Below are 19,912 nucleotides of genomic sequence, written 5' to 3'. Positions count from 1 at the left end.
GTAGGTTTTACAACTTCCATTCCATCCCATAGCTAGCATTTCCCCAGCTCTAAACTACAACAAATACATCTGCTGCTCCAAAAGGTTGACCATCTCAGAGCAAGGATAACCGAGGGAGGGAAGTAAGTAAGAGGGAATGGTAACTTGCAAGAGGGAGAATGGGGTAACAATAAGAGCCACTGCTACAGACATGGCGTTTGGATATGGAACTTGAAATTCATTTTCGGAGCTTGGAAATTTGTCCAGAATTATTGGGGGAAATTCTCAACCTTCCTTACTGAGGTGGGCTCTCTGCAATATAGTAGTTATCAATCAAATCTGTGAGAAGACCTGCCAGATTCCTTTCCGAATGCCTGTTTTTGAAGTGGTCTCAGACTGACAATAGTAGAAAAGAAGCTGCTTTGCCACAGTTGTTGTGGTGGCAAAAATCTACATTAGCTGAACTTCTGCTAGCCGTGCAGCCATGAAAGGCAGTGGAGCCCAGCCTAAGGTGGCAGAATTAAGTGAGTTGGGTGAGGAATGATACTTCATTCCTGGTTTGTGGAAGGGGACCCTGGATGTGCTGCTCTTGTAATTAATTTCTACATTCCTTCATTCAAATGTACAGTATTCAAAGCAACTTATGACAGTAAAATAAGAATACATTACAAAAGTAATGCTCTAAAAGCAACTCTGTCAAATTTTGGAAGACAAAACCACAGTATAATATGCTGTAGACACCTTTTCTCTGTAGTGGCCTCCCCCCCCCCCCAAAAAAAATACTCAGGCCTACCTGAGTGCCAAGAAAATACATTTTTATTTTCCTGGGTATTTGGGCAGCGCCAGTTGTATTTTATGGTTAATCAGTTTTAAACGTGTTTTTGTAATGTTACTCCATTTTTCACGTGCTAGTAAATTGCTTCAGGATATTTTAGTGGGAAACAATATGCAAATTCAATAAACCTAATCCTAGTTTCAACTATTGTGTTGGAGATTCTTCACGTTCAATCCTAGGACCTCCAGGACAACACAGATACCGGTACTTTGCTACCAGTAAATTAGGTGTGAACTTTTCACCGTGAACTTCAGCAGTCAGAAGTACTACTGTAGCCAACTACATGTGAATTCTGTATAAATATTTGTCTCCCTTCCCGTGACTCCACCAAAATACGGCGTTGGCCAGTATGACAGGTTGTTTGATTGCGGTTAAGTTGAGCATTGGCTATGCTGACTGGGGATGATGAGAGCTGGACTACAACACTAGGTACCCTGACATATGAGATCCATAATACATTATGTGTAAATTATACACAGATCATCTGCACACTTGCCATGATATTGGGTGCACAGGAGATTATATAATACATGTGATGCATAATAGTGTGTGCAGTTTTAAAAGGTCTGCGAAGACTCTGCAAATATGCTCTAGTTTTGCAAAGTTCCCTGCAGATGTTCTCAAACATTTACCGTGTAAGCATGTGTACTGCTTATCTAGGTATTATAACACCAGCCCTTACCCATTACTCTGGGACATGAACTCGACCCTTCCTGCACTCAGCCCCAAGGGATAAGAATCTACAACTCTTAAGCACCTCTCTACTCCCCCCATTTCATCCCCAGCATATTCTGGCGCTCTGGCTCAGGCTTTAGACTGTGTGAGATTGGTGTGTGTGTGTGAGAGAGAGAGAGAGAGAGAGAGAAAGAGAGATAGAGAGAGAGAGAGAGAGAGGGAGAGAATCATAGAATTATAGAGCTGGAAGGGACCTGGAGAACCCTGTAGTCCTCTTCCCTGCAGTGCAGGAATCTTTTGTCCAACATTGGGGTCGAACCCACAACCCTGAGAGGAAGAGTCTCATGTTCTACCTATGGAGCTCAGGGCTGAGAGAGAGAGAGGTGTGTGTGTGTGTGTGTGTGTGTGTGTGTGTGTGTGTGTGTGTGTGTAAGAAGGAGGTATGGTTTGGCCCTGCCCACCACCTGAACGGGCTCCCCAACCCTTTCCCCCCAGAGAATGTCTTTGTCAGGTTCCCCACCCCTACCTTCAAGGGATTGTTGTGGGTCCCTAACCCCAGGCATTCCTGTTTAGGGCCTCTAGCTCAAAGATGGCTAGCGGGCAGGCTGCATCAGCCCCCCCCCATGACTCTCCTCCCTTGCAAAAAAAGTTATCATCCTTTTCACTGCTCCTGTGTTTCCCTGCTGTGAAGCCATCATGCCAAAAGGGCTTTTTTGTGGCGCCTCAAGGCTACCCACTTCCCCAGTTCAGTCACACCTACCTTCATATGTTTCACAACATATGTTTCACCACATACGTTTTAGCACCCGTTAATTTAACGGGCTTAATGATACTAGTGAGATCCATGATACATTATGTGTAAATTATACACAGATCATCTGCACACTTGCCATGATATTGGGTGCACAGGAGATTATATAATACATGTGATGCATAATACTGTGTGCAGTTTAAAAAGGTCTGCGAAGACTCTGCAAATATGCTCTAGTTTTGCAAAGTTTCCTGCAGATGTTCTCAAACATTTACTGTGTAAGCATGTGTAGTGCTTAACTAGGTATTATATTTCCAGTCTCCTATGTCTGTGTGTTTCGAAGAACAAGCAGGATTTCCTGTTAGGGCAGCCCTTTGATAGCTATGCTGAAGGAAGTGGAATGTGTGAAATCCTGTATATCCGGAGATTGCATCAGCAATAAGTGTGGAATGCAAATAGTCTTTAACAGAAAGTATGTGTGTGTTGCATGTGTTCATGAACACTGACGACATACTAGAGAAAATGCTTCAGGGAGTTCGTAAGTAGAAGTGCTCCATAATAAAGTAGCAGGCCGTATAATGGCAAAAGAAGAAAAGTATACAAATAAAGGCTTTATAATGGGGTACGTGAGGTAGGTGTGGGTGTTTGTCTGGAGTTTAGTTTATAATAGTCTATGGCTCCAGAGCTACATGTGTTGGGAACTACCATGGATGCAGGACTTTCTGATGTTTCTACCGCAGCCACTCAGTTGGCTCAACAAGCATGGTGCATTTCTGTTTAAAATTCCACATGAACAGCAAATATAAAAAGATTCAAACCTCCACAGTCCACTGTGGAGGATGGGTGTACCATGGGGCCAGTCCTAACAACCTAATCTTTATTTTGGAAAGTGGTTTTCTGCTGTCTGCTTTTTTTCTGTATGTTCGGAAATCTCTTGAGATATCACTGCCAAATATGGCACAAGGGATCGCAGGGGGGGGCACTTTTTGCCAATGCTTGGTCGCCAGTCGCCATTTTGAATCAAGATGGCAGACCAAAACGCAACATTGATGTGATTTCACCCAGGTTTTGATTATAGGTTTAGCCTGCACTCCAAATATTGTTGCCAGACTTGGCACAAGGGTTCTTGAGGTAGGGTGGCAACCTTTGTCGTTGTTTGTGGACTGGGCACAGTTTTAAATCAAGTGGGTGGCCCAAAACATCAATTTGGCATGTTTCTGCTAATTTTTTGGCATCGGTTTGGCTGCCTTTCGAGACAATGTCACCATTCTTGGCACAGTGGTTCTCGAGGGGCAGTGGACTTTGTTGCCATTGGGTTGTTGGGCACCATTGTGAATCAAGATGGTGGAACGAAACGTGACTTTGGTATGACTGCACCTAGTTTTTTGTTTGATGCATCCAAATTCACAAAATACACTATTCATTCAAAAAACACAATATTCTCAGAATGTTATAGTAAACTGTAGCATAATTTTAGACAGTCAACTGATGAGAAGGTGAACGTAAGTATGATAGGAATTTTGTATTACAGAGCGGTGGATTTCTTGGTGCCAGTAAGAATAAGGTTGTTCTAATTTAGGGCAAAAGTGCTTAGAAAAGCCAATAGTCTGGCATTCAAAATGCTGTTCTTCATCTAAATGAAGCCCTGCTTTATTAATATGAGTGGTGGCCAGGGATTTCTAGATGTTGATTTCTAGTAACTTTTCATGTTGAAGTAATATTTCAATGTGCACATTATACTCATTATTTAAGTCTTTGTGTAAGATACAGTAAATACCCTTGCAGGCTGACTTCAAAAGTGGACAATGTTGGAGCCCAAGATGGGTGGGTGCAATCCTTTTCTCTCTATTTCTGCCATCTGTTTACCACCACTCCTCCTTGCCATCCACATTAAATTAGGGTAAGGGCTGCATGTGGCCCTAAAGTCACAAGTTGCCCAGTGCTTTCCTAAACCATAGTTGCAACTTGCCATAATTTGTCATGCCAGAGGAGGAGACAGGAGCTCACAGTCCTGAGGCTCATTCACATAGCTCAGTCACATGGCACTGAACTAGGGTTTAGCATTACAGCTCAATATGACATTTGGCTCTTGAAAACAATTAAATAGAAAGCTTTTGTGTATTTGGTAGTAGAACAGGTTTAGAGGCTATCAAGCATTTTCAATTACTCCAAGTGCCCCTCTTTAATTTAATTCATGAAGGCTCTTCATTAGTAAGCACGAATTTCATGGTTATGAACAGGAAGTTATTCTCTGCACCCATGGGCATATGTAGAAAGCCAAAACGAAAACCCCACCTATCTTACATAATTATGCAATTTGTATTGTCTTAACAATTACAAAAAAAGGAAACTAATTATTGGAGTCTTTTTTCACATGCTGAAATGAGCAATGGCTCATGGGCCCAATTCTGACACCGTACCAAACCATGGCTAAGGCACTTTGACTATTATTTAAGTAATAACTGAATTGACAAGCCAGAAACCATGGTTTGAAGTCAAGTTTGCATTCCTGTGTTTATGCTAACTATGGATTGGCATGATGCCTGAATCAAGAAACCACAGTTATGGTTGTTGTTCTATGGCTTGAGGCTGTTGCTTCACAGAATGAATTCATAGAACAAAGTGCAAAGAGGGTGAGTGATTTAAGCACACAAGGAAGTGACAATCATGGGCTCCATGATATATATCTTGTTTTGTCCTAAGCCATAGTTTGGTGCGATACCTGGTAATACTATTGAATTCAATGAATTAAAAGAATAAAAGATTATACATAGTGCAAAGTTTTACCAGCGGTGAATGGAATATATTAGATTTCTGTGTTGCAGGTTTAATTGAGCTTCTTTGCTAAGAGGAAATTCTTTGACATCATTACGATGTACTTTGGCTAAAAGCCTGACATGCTGAAGTGTATTTTTGTGATCTCAGGAAGCACAGCCCCTGGAAACTAGAATAGATGACAAACAGCAGCATTGATTTGGCCCTTGGCACCACACACTTCAGCATGTTTGCCGGTTGTTAAGAAGGAAGATGGCTGCAATTCAGTGGATTCCTTTTGATCTGAATTACTAGCTGATGGACAGTACAAAAATTCATTGCAGCTGGATGCACCTATAAAAAGCTTAATTGCAAAAGAGGAACCAGTCCATAATTACTTGGGGTTCTAATGTCCCAATAATTTTGCGTTACACGGACAAGGAACCTTGTATGAAATCTGGCAGTGTGTCCTGTCACACATTTTTTTTCTCAAATGCTTAACTTTTATATTTATAACGTCAAAACTTATAGAACATATTTTAACATTTTGGATGCTGCAATTTCCTATTTTTAAGGTGTCATACATCATCTAGATTTAGCACACCCACACAAAGTTGTGAGTTCCCACTCCCAAATAAAGTAGATGGCATTAGGCTAGCTAGGTACAGTGTAGTTACTGAGGGTACCATTATTTTTTTTAACTTAACCATTTCCAGGTACTACAACAGCTTAAATAACATTGCAAGTAATGGATAACACATGGAAAGGAGGATGAATCCAAATAATCTTGGCAAGAGTTTGTCCATTTGATTTCTGTTCTTCCCTTTGTTTCATGACATGCACACAAGGCATCAGTCCCACCAAAGAGATGCAAAGGCACTTTCAATTACAGTGTGAAAAAGCTCTCACCTCTACTGTTAAGTTCAAATCCAGCATGCACCAACAAACAATAACATACCATAGTTGAGATTTATAGATACAGCAGCTGTATAACCGAATAACTAATATGTTTGGATCGGGCTGGTGAGGAAAATTTCCCTTTATTCACCATTTGGTAAATGCTGAGTTAAGAAACATTTGGTTCAAACTGGTCCTCTTTTGGAATTTTTTTTATAGGTGCATCCAGCTTGTTTCCAGCTTTTTAATGTTCCTCTTTGAAAACAATGACAAAAGTATTGCTTTTTCTCTCGCAACGTGTCATCCTCATAATATTGCATCAGTATTATTGGGGTGGGAGAGAGATGTTATAAGCAGAAAGGTTTGAAGTTGGCACGCTCCCTGTTTTGCTAGCTGTTGTTTTGATCACTGGGGCCCAAATGATCAAGGCCTCATCTGCGCTATACACTTAAAGTAGCGCCATACCACTTTAAACAGCCATGGCTTCCCCAAAGAATCTTGGGAAGTGTAGTTTGTGCAGGGTGCTGAGAGCTACAATTCCTAGAAGGGTTGATTGCCCCCAACACCAGATGGAGGGGCACAGACTCACCGCTTCTGCTTTAAACCACTGAAGGTGTCTCTCGCTTGACCTACCTTCTCCTTCGGATAACCTCATCACTCATGCATCACGAAAATACCTTTTGGGCACGGTGCCTGTTTCTAGGCTTCTCCCGTGAGCAATTGTACCATTTTTCAAAAGTTGTAGGTTTAGTTCTCTGATATCGCACCTGCACATTCTTGAAAAAAGAGAAAAAAAAGGGGGGGATCTGTTCTCTGAGCTGCCTAAGTGGAAAAAAATCATTTCAGAGTTTCCTGACTGATTCATAATTCAGAGCAGCAGCTTCAGACCGCAATATACTTTGCATCCCTGGATGCTATGTTGAAAGGATTATGAGCGCAGGCCTAAAGCTGTGCGCATTCAGGATGTTTCAGCAGCCCCCCTTGGGGCAAGTTGGAGGGGGGAAAGAAAGGCTGTGTTCTTTTCAGACAGTGCAGTGTCTGAAAATCATATTAAAGTGAGTGTATGCAAGTAAAGATAATGCTTTATTTTGGGTATTGGTATTAACGTTAGGATTAAAACATATCAGTAAACTCATCACACACCACAGCTTCCTCCCCTGTGCTCTAGAGAGGTAGAGCATTTATATTCCTTGTCTCTCGAGAGTTTAGAGAGAGATCCTGAATGCGTGTGGCTGTGGACAACTCATAATTCTTTCATGCCTCTAGGAGCGCAGAGTTTATTGTTGGCTGCTTCTGCTGCTTTAAATTATAAACTATACAGGAAATTTAAATGAGACGATCTGGAGCAAAGACTTCTTTCTTTCTTTCTTTTTTTAATATGAGTTGATTGCAGTCCTTTGTGGGAGACACAGAACAGGTTTTGCTGCAGCGGAGGTTGCTGCTGCCCATTCATTCATAGCCATCGCCCATTCATTGTCTTCTGAAATGAGAAACAAAAGCAGAATATTGTTTAGGCTGATAGCTCCGTGTGGTAGTAGAGACAATCTTTTCTCTTTATGCACAAACGCCCAGCAGATGAACTGTGCTCCCTGACCAGGGCCTCTCTGTGCTTATATACATGTTGATAATATTTCATTTAAAGGGCTGTGTTGGCCAAAACAATATATCTTTCACAGTTTGACATTCACCCTCTCTATTTTATTCCCAAGACCTTTATTCTATGTTGTACCGTATAACTCCAAGGATAGCTCTTTATTCTTTTAAAAACAATCTTTCTCAAAATCCGGCCTCATGTTCCCGTATTAATTTCTCATTTCCCAGTGCCTGCTTCATTACTGCTTATGGGGGATTTTTGCCTTCGTTTTTAGCTCTGTGTTTTCCCCTCACAGTGGTAGTATTTAGAGCAGCAATTGTCTGGTGTGGAGGCACCAGTCTGCCTCTCCTGCCTTTTGGATCCAACTTTCCCTCGGGAGAAGTCACAAGATTATAGAAAGACGGCTTAAAATAAAATAAAGTAACGGTTTCAAACCTGAAACCAAATTTAACTCTGTTTGTAACTCCATGAAGAAAAGAAAAGAAAGATTTTAATGGATAACAAAGGTACATACCGTAGAACGTCTCTGTTTTCAATTAATGAGAGCAGGTCAGTTACACTCGGTATGAGATGCTGCCTGTGCTTTTTTTTCTTTTAAAAAAAAAGTTTAGGGGTACTCTCATTTTAACTCAAGAAAATCACCATTTGAGAGTTCAAATCGGGGGAAATAAATATGGTAAATGGACAAAAGTACAAATATTCACAAAATGTTGGTATATGTACCCCTGTGTCCCCCCCCAGAAAAAAAAGGACTGGATACTGCTATCGTAGCATTGTGAGGTTAGGGCAGAGAGAAGGGGGGAGAAAGAAGGAGGGAATAATGATATTTCATTCTTTTGCATAGTGTATGTGCACAGTTTCTGTATCAGTGTCAGGTGGACTCTCAGCACCCATAACAAACAAAATTCCCCAGGATTCTTTCTAGGCAACCGTGTGCTTCATATGGTGTGGATGTTCATGTTACAATATGCTGAAATGCATTGTATAAGATTTGGCCTATGAAGGCGTTGTTTTTGAAGTGTTTGTATAGGTGAGACTCTCAGCTTTCCTGCTGGGTGCATTTTCGATACGTTAGCATTTAATTAAAGTGCATTTAGAGAAGTGTGGCTCAGGCTGCACTGCATTCTTCAGCTGTGTGTTCTCTAACTGACCCTATTTTCTTTTAGGGTGGCAGGACACAGTGCGTACAGGAAGTGTGCCCCATTCTTTCATGTCCCCAGCATCTCAGTCATACTCCATCCGGACAGTGTTGCCCAAAATGTTTGGGTGAGTGGTTGTTTAAACAGGCATATTGCATGTACTCTGTACTTTTTCTTTCAGACAACTCACAGACACTTGGGGAAGCTTATGCATAGTTATATAGCACCGAAAGTTTTGAAAGAGAACAATTGCATATAGTTAGAAAATTATATCTGTTACAATGGTATTCTCATTATTATTTTCATATTTTTTCTGTTTTTCTTTATCAAGAATTAAGCCAAATCTTGGCCACTTAAATTTGGTTTTGTATAGATGTCAGATGTACTATTTACTTTGGAGAATAAATGTGATTTTCGGAACTGGATCTGGAGGATTATTATGTACATCTGTTTTTACTCTCCCCAAATGAGAGTAATGCTGTATGATATTTTATTTATTTAGTAAGACCATCTTAAACCCACCCTTCACCCAATGATCACAGGGTGGGTTAAAATAATATTTAAAAGAGGCAACAACTATCCAATGATTAGAGCAGATAAAACTGTAATTCACATGAAAATGTTTTGCAGAAACAGACTAACATCTAGATGCAACATTAGCAACGTTGTGGTTTGCTTGGGTTTGTTTGTTTTACAGTCAGGTGGTATATAAATTGTATGAGATAAATAAATAAAACAGTCGTACTTCTGGGTGGGTTGGGGAAGATGTTCCATATCAGTGTGTCACTACTCAGAAGGCACTGTCCCCCCATATTACCACCCAGTGTATAGAAATATAGAAATTCTAGTGGTGAGACAAGAAGGGCCTCCCTTCCAGACTGAAGAATCTGGTGAGGCTACTGCAATTAGGGAGCCAATTAAGAACTTTAAAGATCAGTATATGATCCCTAATAGCTACTCCAGTGAACATTTTAGTGGCAGCATCCTGCACTAATGATCATTTCTGGACCATCTTTCAGTAAAGCCTCTTGCAGAGTACATTACAATAATATAAATAGGGGCAGGCCCGTCTTAACCACATCCACGGCCATGGTGCAAAGGTCCCTCTGGCGCCCCCTCCCTTCCCAAAAATAAAATTTAGCCTGGAGCGGAGGGAAGCGGTTCCGCGGGACGAGCGCGGCCCCCTTTGGCCCCAGCCGAGCGAGAGTGACGGTGCCCGCTGTGACAGGTCGCCGCTGCCCGCTGGCTTTGTGCAGCCGCCACCTCCGGCAGGAAGGGAGGCAGTGCGGCACAGTGACCGACAGGGCGTCGGCTGGTGGTGCGGCTGAGGGAGCTCGCCCCCCCCCCCGGAGCGAAGGCGCACCTGCGCAGGCCATGGGCAAGCAGCCGGCGAAGGAGACAAGCGGGGTGGGCCACCACAAGTGGCCTCGGTGGGAGCTGCGCTGGCAGCGCCCGGCACCCCAGTGCCTCCGCACATCCCCTACCGAGCCGTAGACCCTGGACCTCTTCCCTAGCACCCTCCAGCGCCCAGCGCCGTGGCTCCCCACACCACTAGCCTCTATGGCTAAGACGGGCCTGAATAGGGGGCTGCCAGGGTAAGAGTGACTGTGGCTAGGCCACTGTATCCATGAAAGACTGCAGCTGCTAGAAAGATGCAGTCTGTGCCATTGAGGCTACCGGGATGGAGTGACAAAGTTGGATCAGGGGCTATCCTCAGAGTACACATCTGTTCACTTATTTAGTTATTTAATTTATTAAACCACAAATGAGTACAAAACCGTTCTTATAACAGTAATCAATATACAAAACCAACTAGAGGTGACAAATTCTTTCCTTGCGTTCAAAAATGGTATCTAGAGTGAAGGTTGGGGTCACCTAAATAGTTGTGCTAGCAAGAGGCAGAGCAAGGGCTCCTGCTAGCGCAACAGGGCTTCCTCCCCTCTCCTCTGCTATGTGATCCCCGCCCCCGAACAGCGTGTAGCAGGAGGAAGGGGAGGTTGTTCCATCAGCAAAGCAGATGTGCTTGCGCTGATAGAACATTTGTTTTAGTGTGATATTGAATTCTTCCCTGAATATGTGAAATCAGCTGGCTGCTGTGCAGGCTAGATGATCCATGGGATCCCTTCCAACACTGTGATTATATCATCATTCCAATAAGGATCTCCACAATTTGCATTGGGGGGGGGGAGTATATCAGCTCAGATAGTTAGGGCATAGTGCTGATAACGCCAAGGTTACAGGTTTGATCCCCATATGGGGCAGTTGCATATTTGTGCATTACATGGGGTTGTACTAGATGAGGCATCCCCAAACTGCAGCCCTCCAGATGTTTTGGCCTAGAACTCCCATGATCCCTAGCTAACAGGACCAGTGGTCAGGGATGATGGGAATTGTAGTCCAAAACATCTGGAGGGCCGAAGTTTGGGGATGCCTGTACTAGATGATCCTCAGGGTCCCTTCCAGCTCTACAATTCTATGATTCTATGTGCTAATGGTAATTGTCTTTACATCCTGTGTGCTAGTTAGACTTGTCCAATATTGCAGCTGTACTTCCAGGAAAGTACAGCTAACCCCATTGAGAAAAGGCTGCCTACCCAGTTCCTTGATCCAAGAACTACCACCCCACAGTTCTTTCATCTTGTTGGGATCAGCCTCAGTTTATTGACCCTCATCCAGACCACTACTGTCCCCATGCAGAGATCCAGCACTTGCAAGACATCCCTGTGGCTCCAGTGATAATGAGAAATTATGAGAGTCCTTGACATCAGCATATGGCTGATCCCATTCCCCAAACCCAGCCATAATGTTCCAGCACTACTCCAGAGGAGCATCTCTTGAACTGGGCCAGGCATAGCCTACATGGCATCTTCCAGGTGTTGTTGTAATACAGCTCCCATTATCTCTGACTATTGGCATTGTATTGCTGGGGATGATGAAAGTTGTAGGCCTAGTTGTAGCATCTTTTTAGCTACTGCTGAACTGGGCGGTGCAAGTGCTCTAGGTGGTAAAATGGCTTGCTTCTAGATGTACCTGCAGTATAAAAGGGAGATGGAATGATATAACTGGCTTTTGGGAGGATACGACAATGCAAGAGGCTTTGTTAGTGAACAAGCTAGATAACTCATTTATTGTTTCCTGCCTTGCCAGACCAATATAATGTGCTTTCATGCAATGTACAGCAATGCAAAGGATGTGTTGTCCCATATGGGATTTCTGAACATCTTGAACTGATTTTCATAGGACAGTCTTGGCGTTGACTGGGATTTTTCATATCCTGCAAGACTTGGCTGGCATGCCATAAAAGTTGTACTGAATTATCTTCTGGGCTGGTGCACATCATCACTTAGTGATTACTGCTTTCTAACTCAAAACATTACATCAAGGAGATTGTTCTGCAGGATGTACAGAGCCGTTTTTAAAGACGTGTGCTTGTTGTAAGACTTGGCAATATCATTGCAGGTGGGGATTATTCAAACGTCTGTTCACAGTAGATGAGATTTGTTAAAGGCACACTGACTCCAAACCAAAATGTGACAAGTATACTATAAACCAGACTCTGGCAGGGCACTTGTCTTATACCAAGCACACAGACTCAAGTGCTCAAATAGATTAGCTCCAGCATGAATTTAAGTGCTGTAATATACAGTAAGAACTTTGCACATCCAGGGTTGTCTCCATTCTCTTCAGTGTTGAAGAATGTTCCATGGCACCGAGAATTTGTTGTTGTTTAGTCGTTTAGTTGTGTCCGACTCTTCGTGACCCCAGGCACTCCTGTCTTCCGCTGCCTCCCGCAGTTTGGTCAAACTCATGTTCGTAGCTTCGAGAACACTGTCCGACCATCTCGTCCTCTGTCGTCCCCTTCTCCTAGTGCCCTCCATCTTTCCCAACATCAGCGTCTTTTCCAGGGAGTCTTCTCTTCTCATGAGGTGGCCAAAGTATTGGAGCCTCAGCTTCACGATCTGTCCTTCCAGTGAGCACTCAGGGCTGATTTCCTTAAGAATGGATAGGTTTGATCTTCTTGCAATCCATGGGACTCTCAAGAGTCTCCTCCAGCACCATAATTCAAAAGCATCAATTCTTCGGCGATCAGCCTTCTTTATGGTCCAGCTCTCACTTCCATACATCACTACTGGGAAAACCATAGCTTAACTATATGGACCTTTGTAGGCAAGGTGATGTCTCTGCTTTTTAAGATGCTGTCTAGGTTTGTCATTGCTTTTCTCCCAAGAAGCAGGCGTCTTTTAATTTCGTGACTGCTGTCACCATCTGCAGTGATCAAGGAGCCCAAGAAAGTAAAATCTCTCACTGCCTCCATTTCTTCTCCTTCTATTTGCCAGGAGGTGATGGGACCAGTGGCCATGATCTTGTTTTTTTTGATGTTGAGCTTCAGACCATATTTTGCACTCTCCTCTTTCACCCTCATTAAAAGGTTATTTAATTCCTCCTCACTTTCTGCCATCAAGGTTGTGTCATCTGCATATCTGAGGTTGTTGATATTTCTTCCAGCAATCTTAATTCCGGCTTGGGATTCATCTAGTCCAGCCTTTCACATGATGAATTCTGCATATAAGTTAAATAAGCAGGGAGACAATATACAACCTTGTCGTACTCCTTTCCCAATTTTGAACCAATCAGTTCTTCCATATCCAGTTCTAACTGTAGCTTCTTCTCCCACATAGAGATTTCTCAGGAGACAGATGAGGTGAGCAGGCACTCCCATTTCTTTAAGAACTTGCCATAGTTTGCTGTGGTCGACACAGTCAAAGGCTTTTGCATAGTCAATGAAGCAGAAGTAGATGTTTTTCTGGAACTCTCTAGCTTTCTCCATAATCCAGCGCATGTTTGCTATTTGGTCTCTGGTTCCTCTGCCCCTTCGAAATCCAGCTTGCACAGAGAATGAGAGGGCATCTTTTCCCAAGAAGCTCTGAGTGGTCTGTCAAAGCTCCATGGGATGTGTTGTTGATTCTAAAAGATGTAGTTTTAAGTGAGAAGGTTCCCTAACCTTTAGTCCTTGATGTGGCATACCTAAATGTCTAATCAGACGTGAACCCTCAACTTCTCAGACTAAACCCCTTCAATTTTTCACGTTAACACCTCAAAACAATATTTAGCATTAGTTTTATTCTAGCGCTGCACCACCATCTTCTCTTCTCTTCTCTTTGCTTCTCTTCTCATGTGGCCAAGAGAGGACCAACTGGGAGATGCCTGCCTACTCTGCAGCATCTGGGTTTCATCAGGAGTTGGCTCAGAGAACAGTCTGCAGTCAGGAAAAAGGAAGTACTTCTTCACACACCGCAGAGTTAATGGGATTTGCTGCCACAAGATGTGGTGACTGCCACCAGTTTAGATGGATTTGAAAGTGGATTAGAAAAAATGGAGGATGGAGCTATCAGTGGGCACTAGTCATAATGGCTGGACACTTGCCTCCAAATTCGGAGGCAGTGAGCCTCTCGATGCCAATTGCTGGTTAACAACTGTGGAGAAGGACTAATGCCCTCAAGTCCTGCCTCTGGCCTTCCCAGAAACATCTGGTTGGCCACTGAGATGGGCCTTTGGTCTAATCCAACAGGAATCGTCTTCTTCTAGCTCATTGTGGAAGATCCTTTCCACCTTCCTCAGACTTTGCCTCCAGATTCTTACAAGAGAGGCAAGAGTTCCTGTCCCCAGAGATTTTTCATATTGCAGCCAATTCTCTTTTCCATTCCAATGCAATAGAGCAGATGTGTTTGTGGGCTTGTCTGAGGCAGTAGGATGGGGGTGAAATCTGGAAAACAGGTGTGAGGGAGAACAAGTTTTGAGGTGGCAAGCAAATGTGTCCCCTCTCAATTGGTTCCAGATATTACATACATAGTTATATCTAAATCCTCTCCAACACATCTGCTGTGTTGTGATGGTTCTGTTACAAGACAACCTGTAAAGGCTCTTGGGCCTTTTGTTAGTACTGCTATCCAAACCCTTAACAGTTTTTACAACAACCCCTCCAATAATTAGGTCAGAGTACTCATTCACCCAGGAATTATATGATTTTATTCATAATCCTAATAGAGCGTTGAATCTAGATTTCCCATCATGTGCAGAGTAGACCCATAGGTATAAATGGGGCTTAAGTCATGACCAATTTAAATCCTACTAGTATCAGTGTGTCTGCTTTAAGCATGACAAAGTCCAGAGTGAGTCCAGAGTGAGCTCTTAATTTTGAAATGAAACTTTTGAAAACAAAAATACTTATTGGTATAGTATAATTGTGCATGCTAATCATCTCTAGAAAGCCCAGCCATTTAAAAGTTTATTTCCAGGTACATAGTTTATTAGCACTGGTGTAACTGAACCCTTGGGAAAGCTGCTGTCACTTTACCTCCTTTCCTCAAGCTGTAAAATGGGGATAAATCTACATTACAATGTTGTCTGTATCTGTCTGTATTTCAGTACTGAAATGGCAGTGCTCGTCAAAAATGGTGACAAATATGAGGGCAATTAGGTATAAGGGACTCGGGTTGTCTGGTATGACCTTAGAGTTTTACGTCTTTGTGAAACAAAACAAAATTCTTAGTAAAGAGCATAGAAGCACATTTAAAGTTAGGCCAAGCCATATAACACAGGCTTTGTGTGTATAAAACCCAGGTCCAATTCTTGGCTTCTCCTAAACTAAGACAACTCCATTGTTGCAATACCTTTTTGTTTTGTTTTTATGGGATATTAATCGTACATTTGTAGAAATTGTTTTATTGCATTTAGTGTTTGTAGAGATGTTATTAATTGTTTTTAGAACTTGTGGGGGGGTTTGTACTTTATTTCATTTTTTATCTTGTTGTACACTGCTTCCTTGGTTGCAAGCTATGAAGCAGTCCATAAGTGTGTAATTAATTGTTTTATTTATTAAAGTGAGACCTGCAGCTAAATGTTGCAGTAGTGTTCCTGTCCCAGATATTCCATTCCACCAACCCTCTCTTCTGGTTTCCCATATTCATCCTCAAAAGTCAGTTTGGGTTCCCCACATTAGCTGTTTTCTTCCCCCCACAAAAAAATATAAATAAATTGTGCTTCTTTAAACGTTGGGGTTTCACCGAGCTCATTGCTGTCTCTTTCTTGTGGGTGGTACCATTTTGGCCACATGAGGACTGGTACCCAGATAATTGAGTTTACTATTATTTTTCAAACACATCTCTGGCAGCAGAACTAGGAAAACCCTGTATGTGACCCTCAGAAGTGCCACTGGCCATGGGCTAGATGGGTCAATAGTCTTGTGTGATTATCATTTATCCATTTATTTATTTAAACTTATCAGTCGCTTGTCACCCGAAGATCTCCAAGCGACCCAGCAAAGAAGTACATAATACCATAGGGAGGAAATCATCTAATACAGTACATCAATATTTGATATAACATCCGTGGAAAAATACATACTGGTACTAGCCATATATTAACAATACTCAAATAATAAACAGAGCAATACTCTGACCTGCTAATTAGCAAATGAACAAAACTTCAGCCTCCCTCTATTCCAAAAATCATTCACATCGAGCCAACAGTTTTTCCTATTGAACCCAGAAGTCTAGTGTCAAGGCAAGCTGTTACAAATCAGTGGTTTAGAATCCCTCCACTGCACAAGTTTCATAGAGATTTGCCAGCATCGTTTTATAGTCCCCTATCTTTGCATTAGGTAATCGGTAATTTCTTCAAACAGTATAAAAAAGGATTAAAAAACAAATCCCGTATAAATGGATTAAAACAAAACAACCCAGTCAATAATAGTTTGCAGATGAGCAATAGCTATCTTTGTTGATGATGCAGCTCCCTTTAAATCACCCCCCCCCTTGTTTGTATTTCCCAGGGCAGAGGAAGGTGTTTGATCTCCCATTTGGAAGCTGCCTCTTTCACAGTGATGTTTATGACAATGGAGCCTCTTTTGCATACGACAATTGTACTAAGTGTACCTGCAGGGTGAGTTGGTAGTAAACCTTTATGTCTTTTTCATGGTACAGAAGTGATGCTTATAGTTTGGGGGCTACAATGCTTGCGCCCATCGACTTTCAGATGTATCTCATAGTAAGGACCACCTCTCCTCATATGAACCAACCCAGTCCTTGCAATCATCATCTGAGGCCCTTCTTCTTGTGCCTCCTCCCCAAGAGGCCAGAAGGTGGCAACACGAGAATGGTCTCCCCATCTGTGGAATGCTGTCCCCAAGGAGACTCACTTGGTGACTTTGTTAATATCTCTTTAGGCACCAGGCAAAAGCATTCCTCTTCTCCCAGGCCTTTGGCTAATTAAACCATTTATGGCCTTTTAAACGGGGGGCGGGCGGGCTGGTATTGTTTTTGTTTGTTACTATGTTATGCATTTTTGTGTTCTTATATTGTAAATTGCTCTGTGATCCTTGGATGAAGGATGGTACAGTCATACCTTGGGTTACAGCCACTTCAGGTTGCGTCTTTTCAGGTTGCGCTCTCTACCGAACCCAGAAGTACCAGAACGGGTTACTTCCGGATTTCGGCACATGCGCAGAAGCGCTAAATCACGCTTTGTGCAATTGCCGAATCGCGACACGCCTGTGCGCAGACGTGGGTTGCGAACGCTGCAGGTTGCGAACGTGCCTCCCGCATGGATCACGTTCGCAACCCGAGCGTCCACTGTATAGAAATTTAATAAATACATTTGGGTGGGGGTTAGGCATAGCCTGAAAGGTTCAGTGTTTTAAAACTACCAGACTTTTAGAAGACATCTGAAGGCAGCCCTGTTTAGGGAAGCTTTTAATGTTTGATGGATTACTGTATTGTGTGTGTACACAATATGTACTGTGTAGATATTCTTACTGTGTTACTGTAGTTTCCATTGTCTCCATAGCGGCATCAGTTTAGCAACCACTTCATGTATGCAGTAGTCACTAACTGAGGAGGGAATGTTATCCTCTTCATCCTCTTATCTGCAACCTCTCTCCCTCCCTTCCTCTTTCCATGTAGGATTCCACTGTGGTGTGTAAGAAGAAATGCTCACCTCCTGGAGATTGCATTAAAGGCAAAGAGCAGTGCTGCAAGGAGTGTGTCTCGTACATGTCCCCAGAGAAAACAAAAGTCTGCAAATTTGGCAACAAGATCTTCCGGGTAAATGCTCTTTTTTAAAAAAAATGAAGCTGCCCCACATGGGTATCATTGCAACACTTGAACAATCATCAGGTTGCAATGAATCCAGAGCAGTGGTTTTATCTTTTAGCAGTGCAGAGACAAGGAATTAAAATAAAACGGGGGGAAAAGATTAGCTTTCTGCAGTCTGGTAAACTGACTCCTTTCTGCCTAGGCAGACAGCCATGCTGCTTCCCTGTGCTATAAAATGCATTATAATGATGTGATTCAGTTTCCTTAGCACGTGCTGATAGCTATAGTAAAGGTATTTCTCTGTGGCCTGTAGAGAGCATGGCTGAATAGACAAAGCCAAAATGGAACCTCCCCTCCCACCCACAGGTGAACCAATAGGAACTGAATTCACCTTTCTGGATATAAAGTACAGAGCTATAGATACAGACAGTGCTTCATGAGTTGGGAAGGCATGCAGTAATAATCTACCCCAAGGTCATTGGGGATTCCCTCCCCAAAAAACTCCCCATATTATTGGGTGCCTGCTTGTTTTTTTCAAGCCATGCAGAGTTTCTCTCTCCCCACACCCTACCTCTCTGTTGGAACTGATTTCTGACACTGTGTCGACCATCTGTGTGTTGAGAGATCCTGGGATCAGATGAAAAGTTAAATCCCTTATGCACATAGTATTTACTCAGCCAATGCTGCTTTTCATTCATTTGCATTCACCACCACCCCGCACATTACACAAAGATGCACTGTACGTAGGTTCTGGAAACCCTGTTTACAGTCAATTGAAAGGAACTACTCTTCATTCAGTTGGTGCTTACACACAGAAAAACCATTGTGCCACCAGCCAATTGTCTCTCTCTTTACTTACATGCATTCTCTCATACACACACACACACAAATGCACGACTCCTTGTGATTATCATATTGACTTGTACTCAAAGGAGCTACTTCACGTGCATACAAAGGATCGACTTTTTTCTTTAAACCCAAGTGCCCAAGCCATACACTGCTTTTGAAACACACCTCAGTTTCAAAATAGGCGTTTGAAGTCTGGGGTTTGGTAGGACTGCTGTTCCAGAAACTCATGTCTAAAAACCACTTCCAGGTGCAGAAAATTCAGATCTTGGGATCCAGGCTTGTATTCCACAGAACAAAATTACAACAGCAGACAATGACTGTCCAGCCTCTTACAGTGGCTTAGTCGATGTGTACAATCATTCTTATTTCCTAAGGCTGCACTCATACATTCACTTTCTAGGGAGAGAGGCCCATGGAGCATAATAAGACTTATTTCTAAGCTAATATGTATAGGGTTGAACAGTTACAGTTAGTTGTCTCTGTTTCTTGTAGTTCCATAGACATTGTGTTTTGTGGAAAACAGCCTTTATTTTGTTTTGTCGTTAATACTTGCTTTGGTCTGTTGAGATCTGTTAATAATTATTTTTTCCATATGTCCACTACTTCTTGGTTTATTGCCTCAGTTTTCAAAACTGGGATTATAAACTGAGCAATCTGAGGGGGATCATTTTAAAGCCAAGAAAGGCATTGTAAAATTCAGGAAAGTGTAAAATTGGATTATTTTCTGATCCACACATTAGTCTAAAGAGTGCAGATCAGGTCAGTTCACATTAGAATTCAGATAAATTGAATTCCTCAAGTGTCTCTCTTCTTCATATTATTAAAATATTATGTAGAGTAGCAGAGGGAGAAAAATGACTCATGGGAAATAGCTGACTGGGAAATTGTCTTCTGAAAGCCACAAATAAAGTGAATGAGAGAATGTGAGAAATCCCAGAGGATTGTGTCCGGTGTCAGGTATTCGGGCATTATCTTCAGACAGATTACCCACTGTGCACCCTGCTCTCACCTGTGGCTCATAGAAGCTGTCAGCATTTGATAAGAAATAAATAAATGGGTTCCTCTCACCTTTTTTTTGTATTCTGCATCACACTGATCGACAGCACATACCTTTTCTCTCTGTTACTATCTGCCCCACCTTCATTTCCTTCCAATAAATCAAAGGCTTCTGTAAGTTGGATAGAAAAGGAACAGTGCCTGGACCTCTGATGGGTAAAATAATGCTTTAAGAACTGCATTTGGCCCAAGCAGTCCATAAGGAAGGAAGCCAGGGCATTTCTGAAGCAGCACTTTGGAGTCACCTGCTAGAATTCTTGGGTAATTTTTGTTCTCTATCTGTTATAAGCA

At 42.4% G+C, this 19,912-nt stretch overlaps 1 protein-coding gene across 3 annotated transcripts in view; it reads left to right on the top strand.

Annotated features, from left to right (window-relative positions):
* The window catches only part of BMPER (BMP binding endothelial regulator), a 158,432-nt gene that overhangs the window by 70,161 nt on the left and 68,359 nt on the right, over positions 1–19,912 (top strand). For 2 of the 3 annotated variants that reach the window (XM_035128736.3, XM_088653429.1), the window contains 3 exons: positions 8,652–8,751; positions 16,456–16,565; positions 17,585–17,725. In XM_035128736.3, coding sequence (XP_034984627.3) covers positions 8,652–8,751; positions 16,456–16,565; positions 17,585–17,725 — 351 coding nt within the window. The remainder of the gene's footprint in view (positions 1–8,651; positions 8,752–16,455; positions 16,566–17,584; positions 17,726–19,912) is intronic. The other variant, XM_035128737.3, reaches the window with a different exon arrangement.

This window comes from Zootoca vivipara, chromosome 11 (genome assembly GCF_965207765.1).
Source record: "Zootoca vivipara chromosome 11, rZooViv2.hap1.1, whole genome shotgun sequence".
NCBI lineage: Eukaryota > Metazoa > Chordata > Lepidosauria > Squamata > Lacertidae > Zootoca > Zootoca vivipara.
The sequence above is the reverse complement of the archived record's forward strand: the minus strand, read 5'-3'. Positions and strand labels throughout refer to the sequence as shown.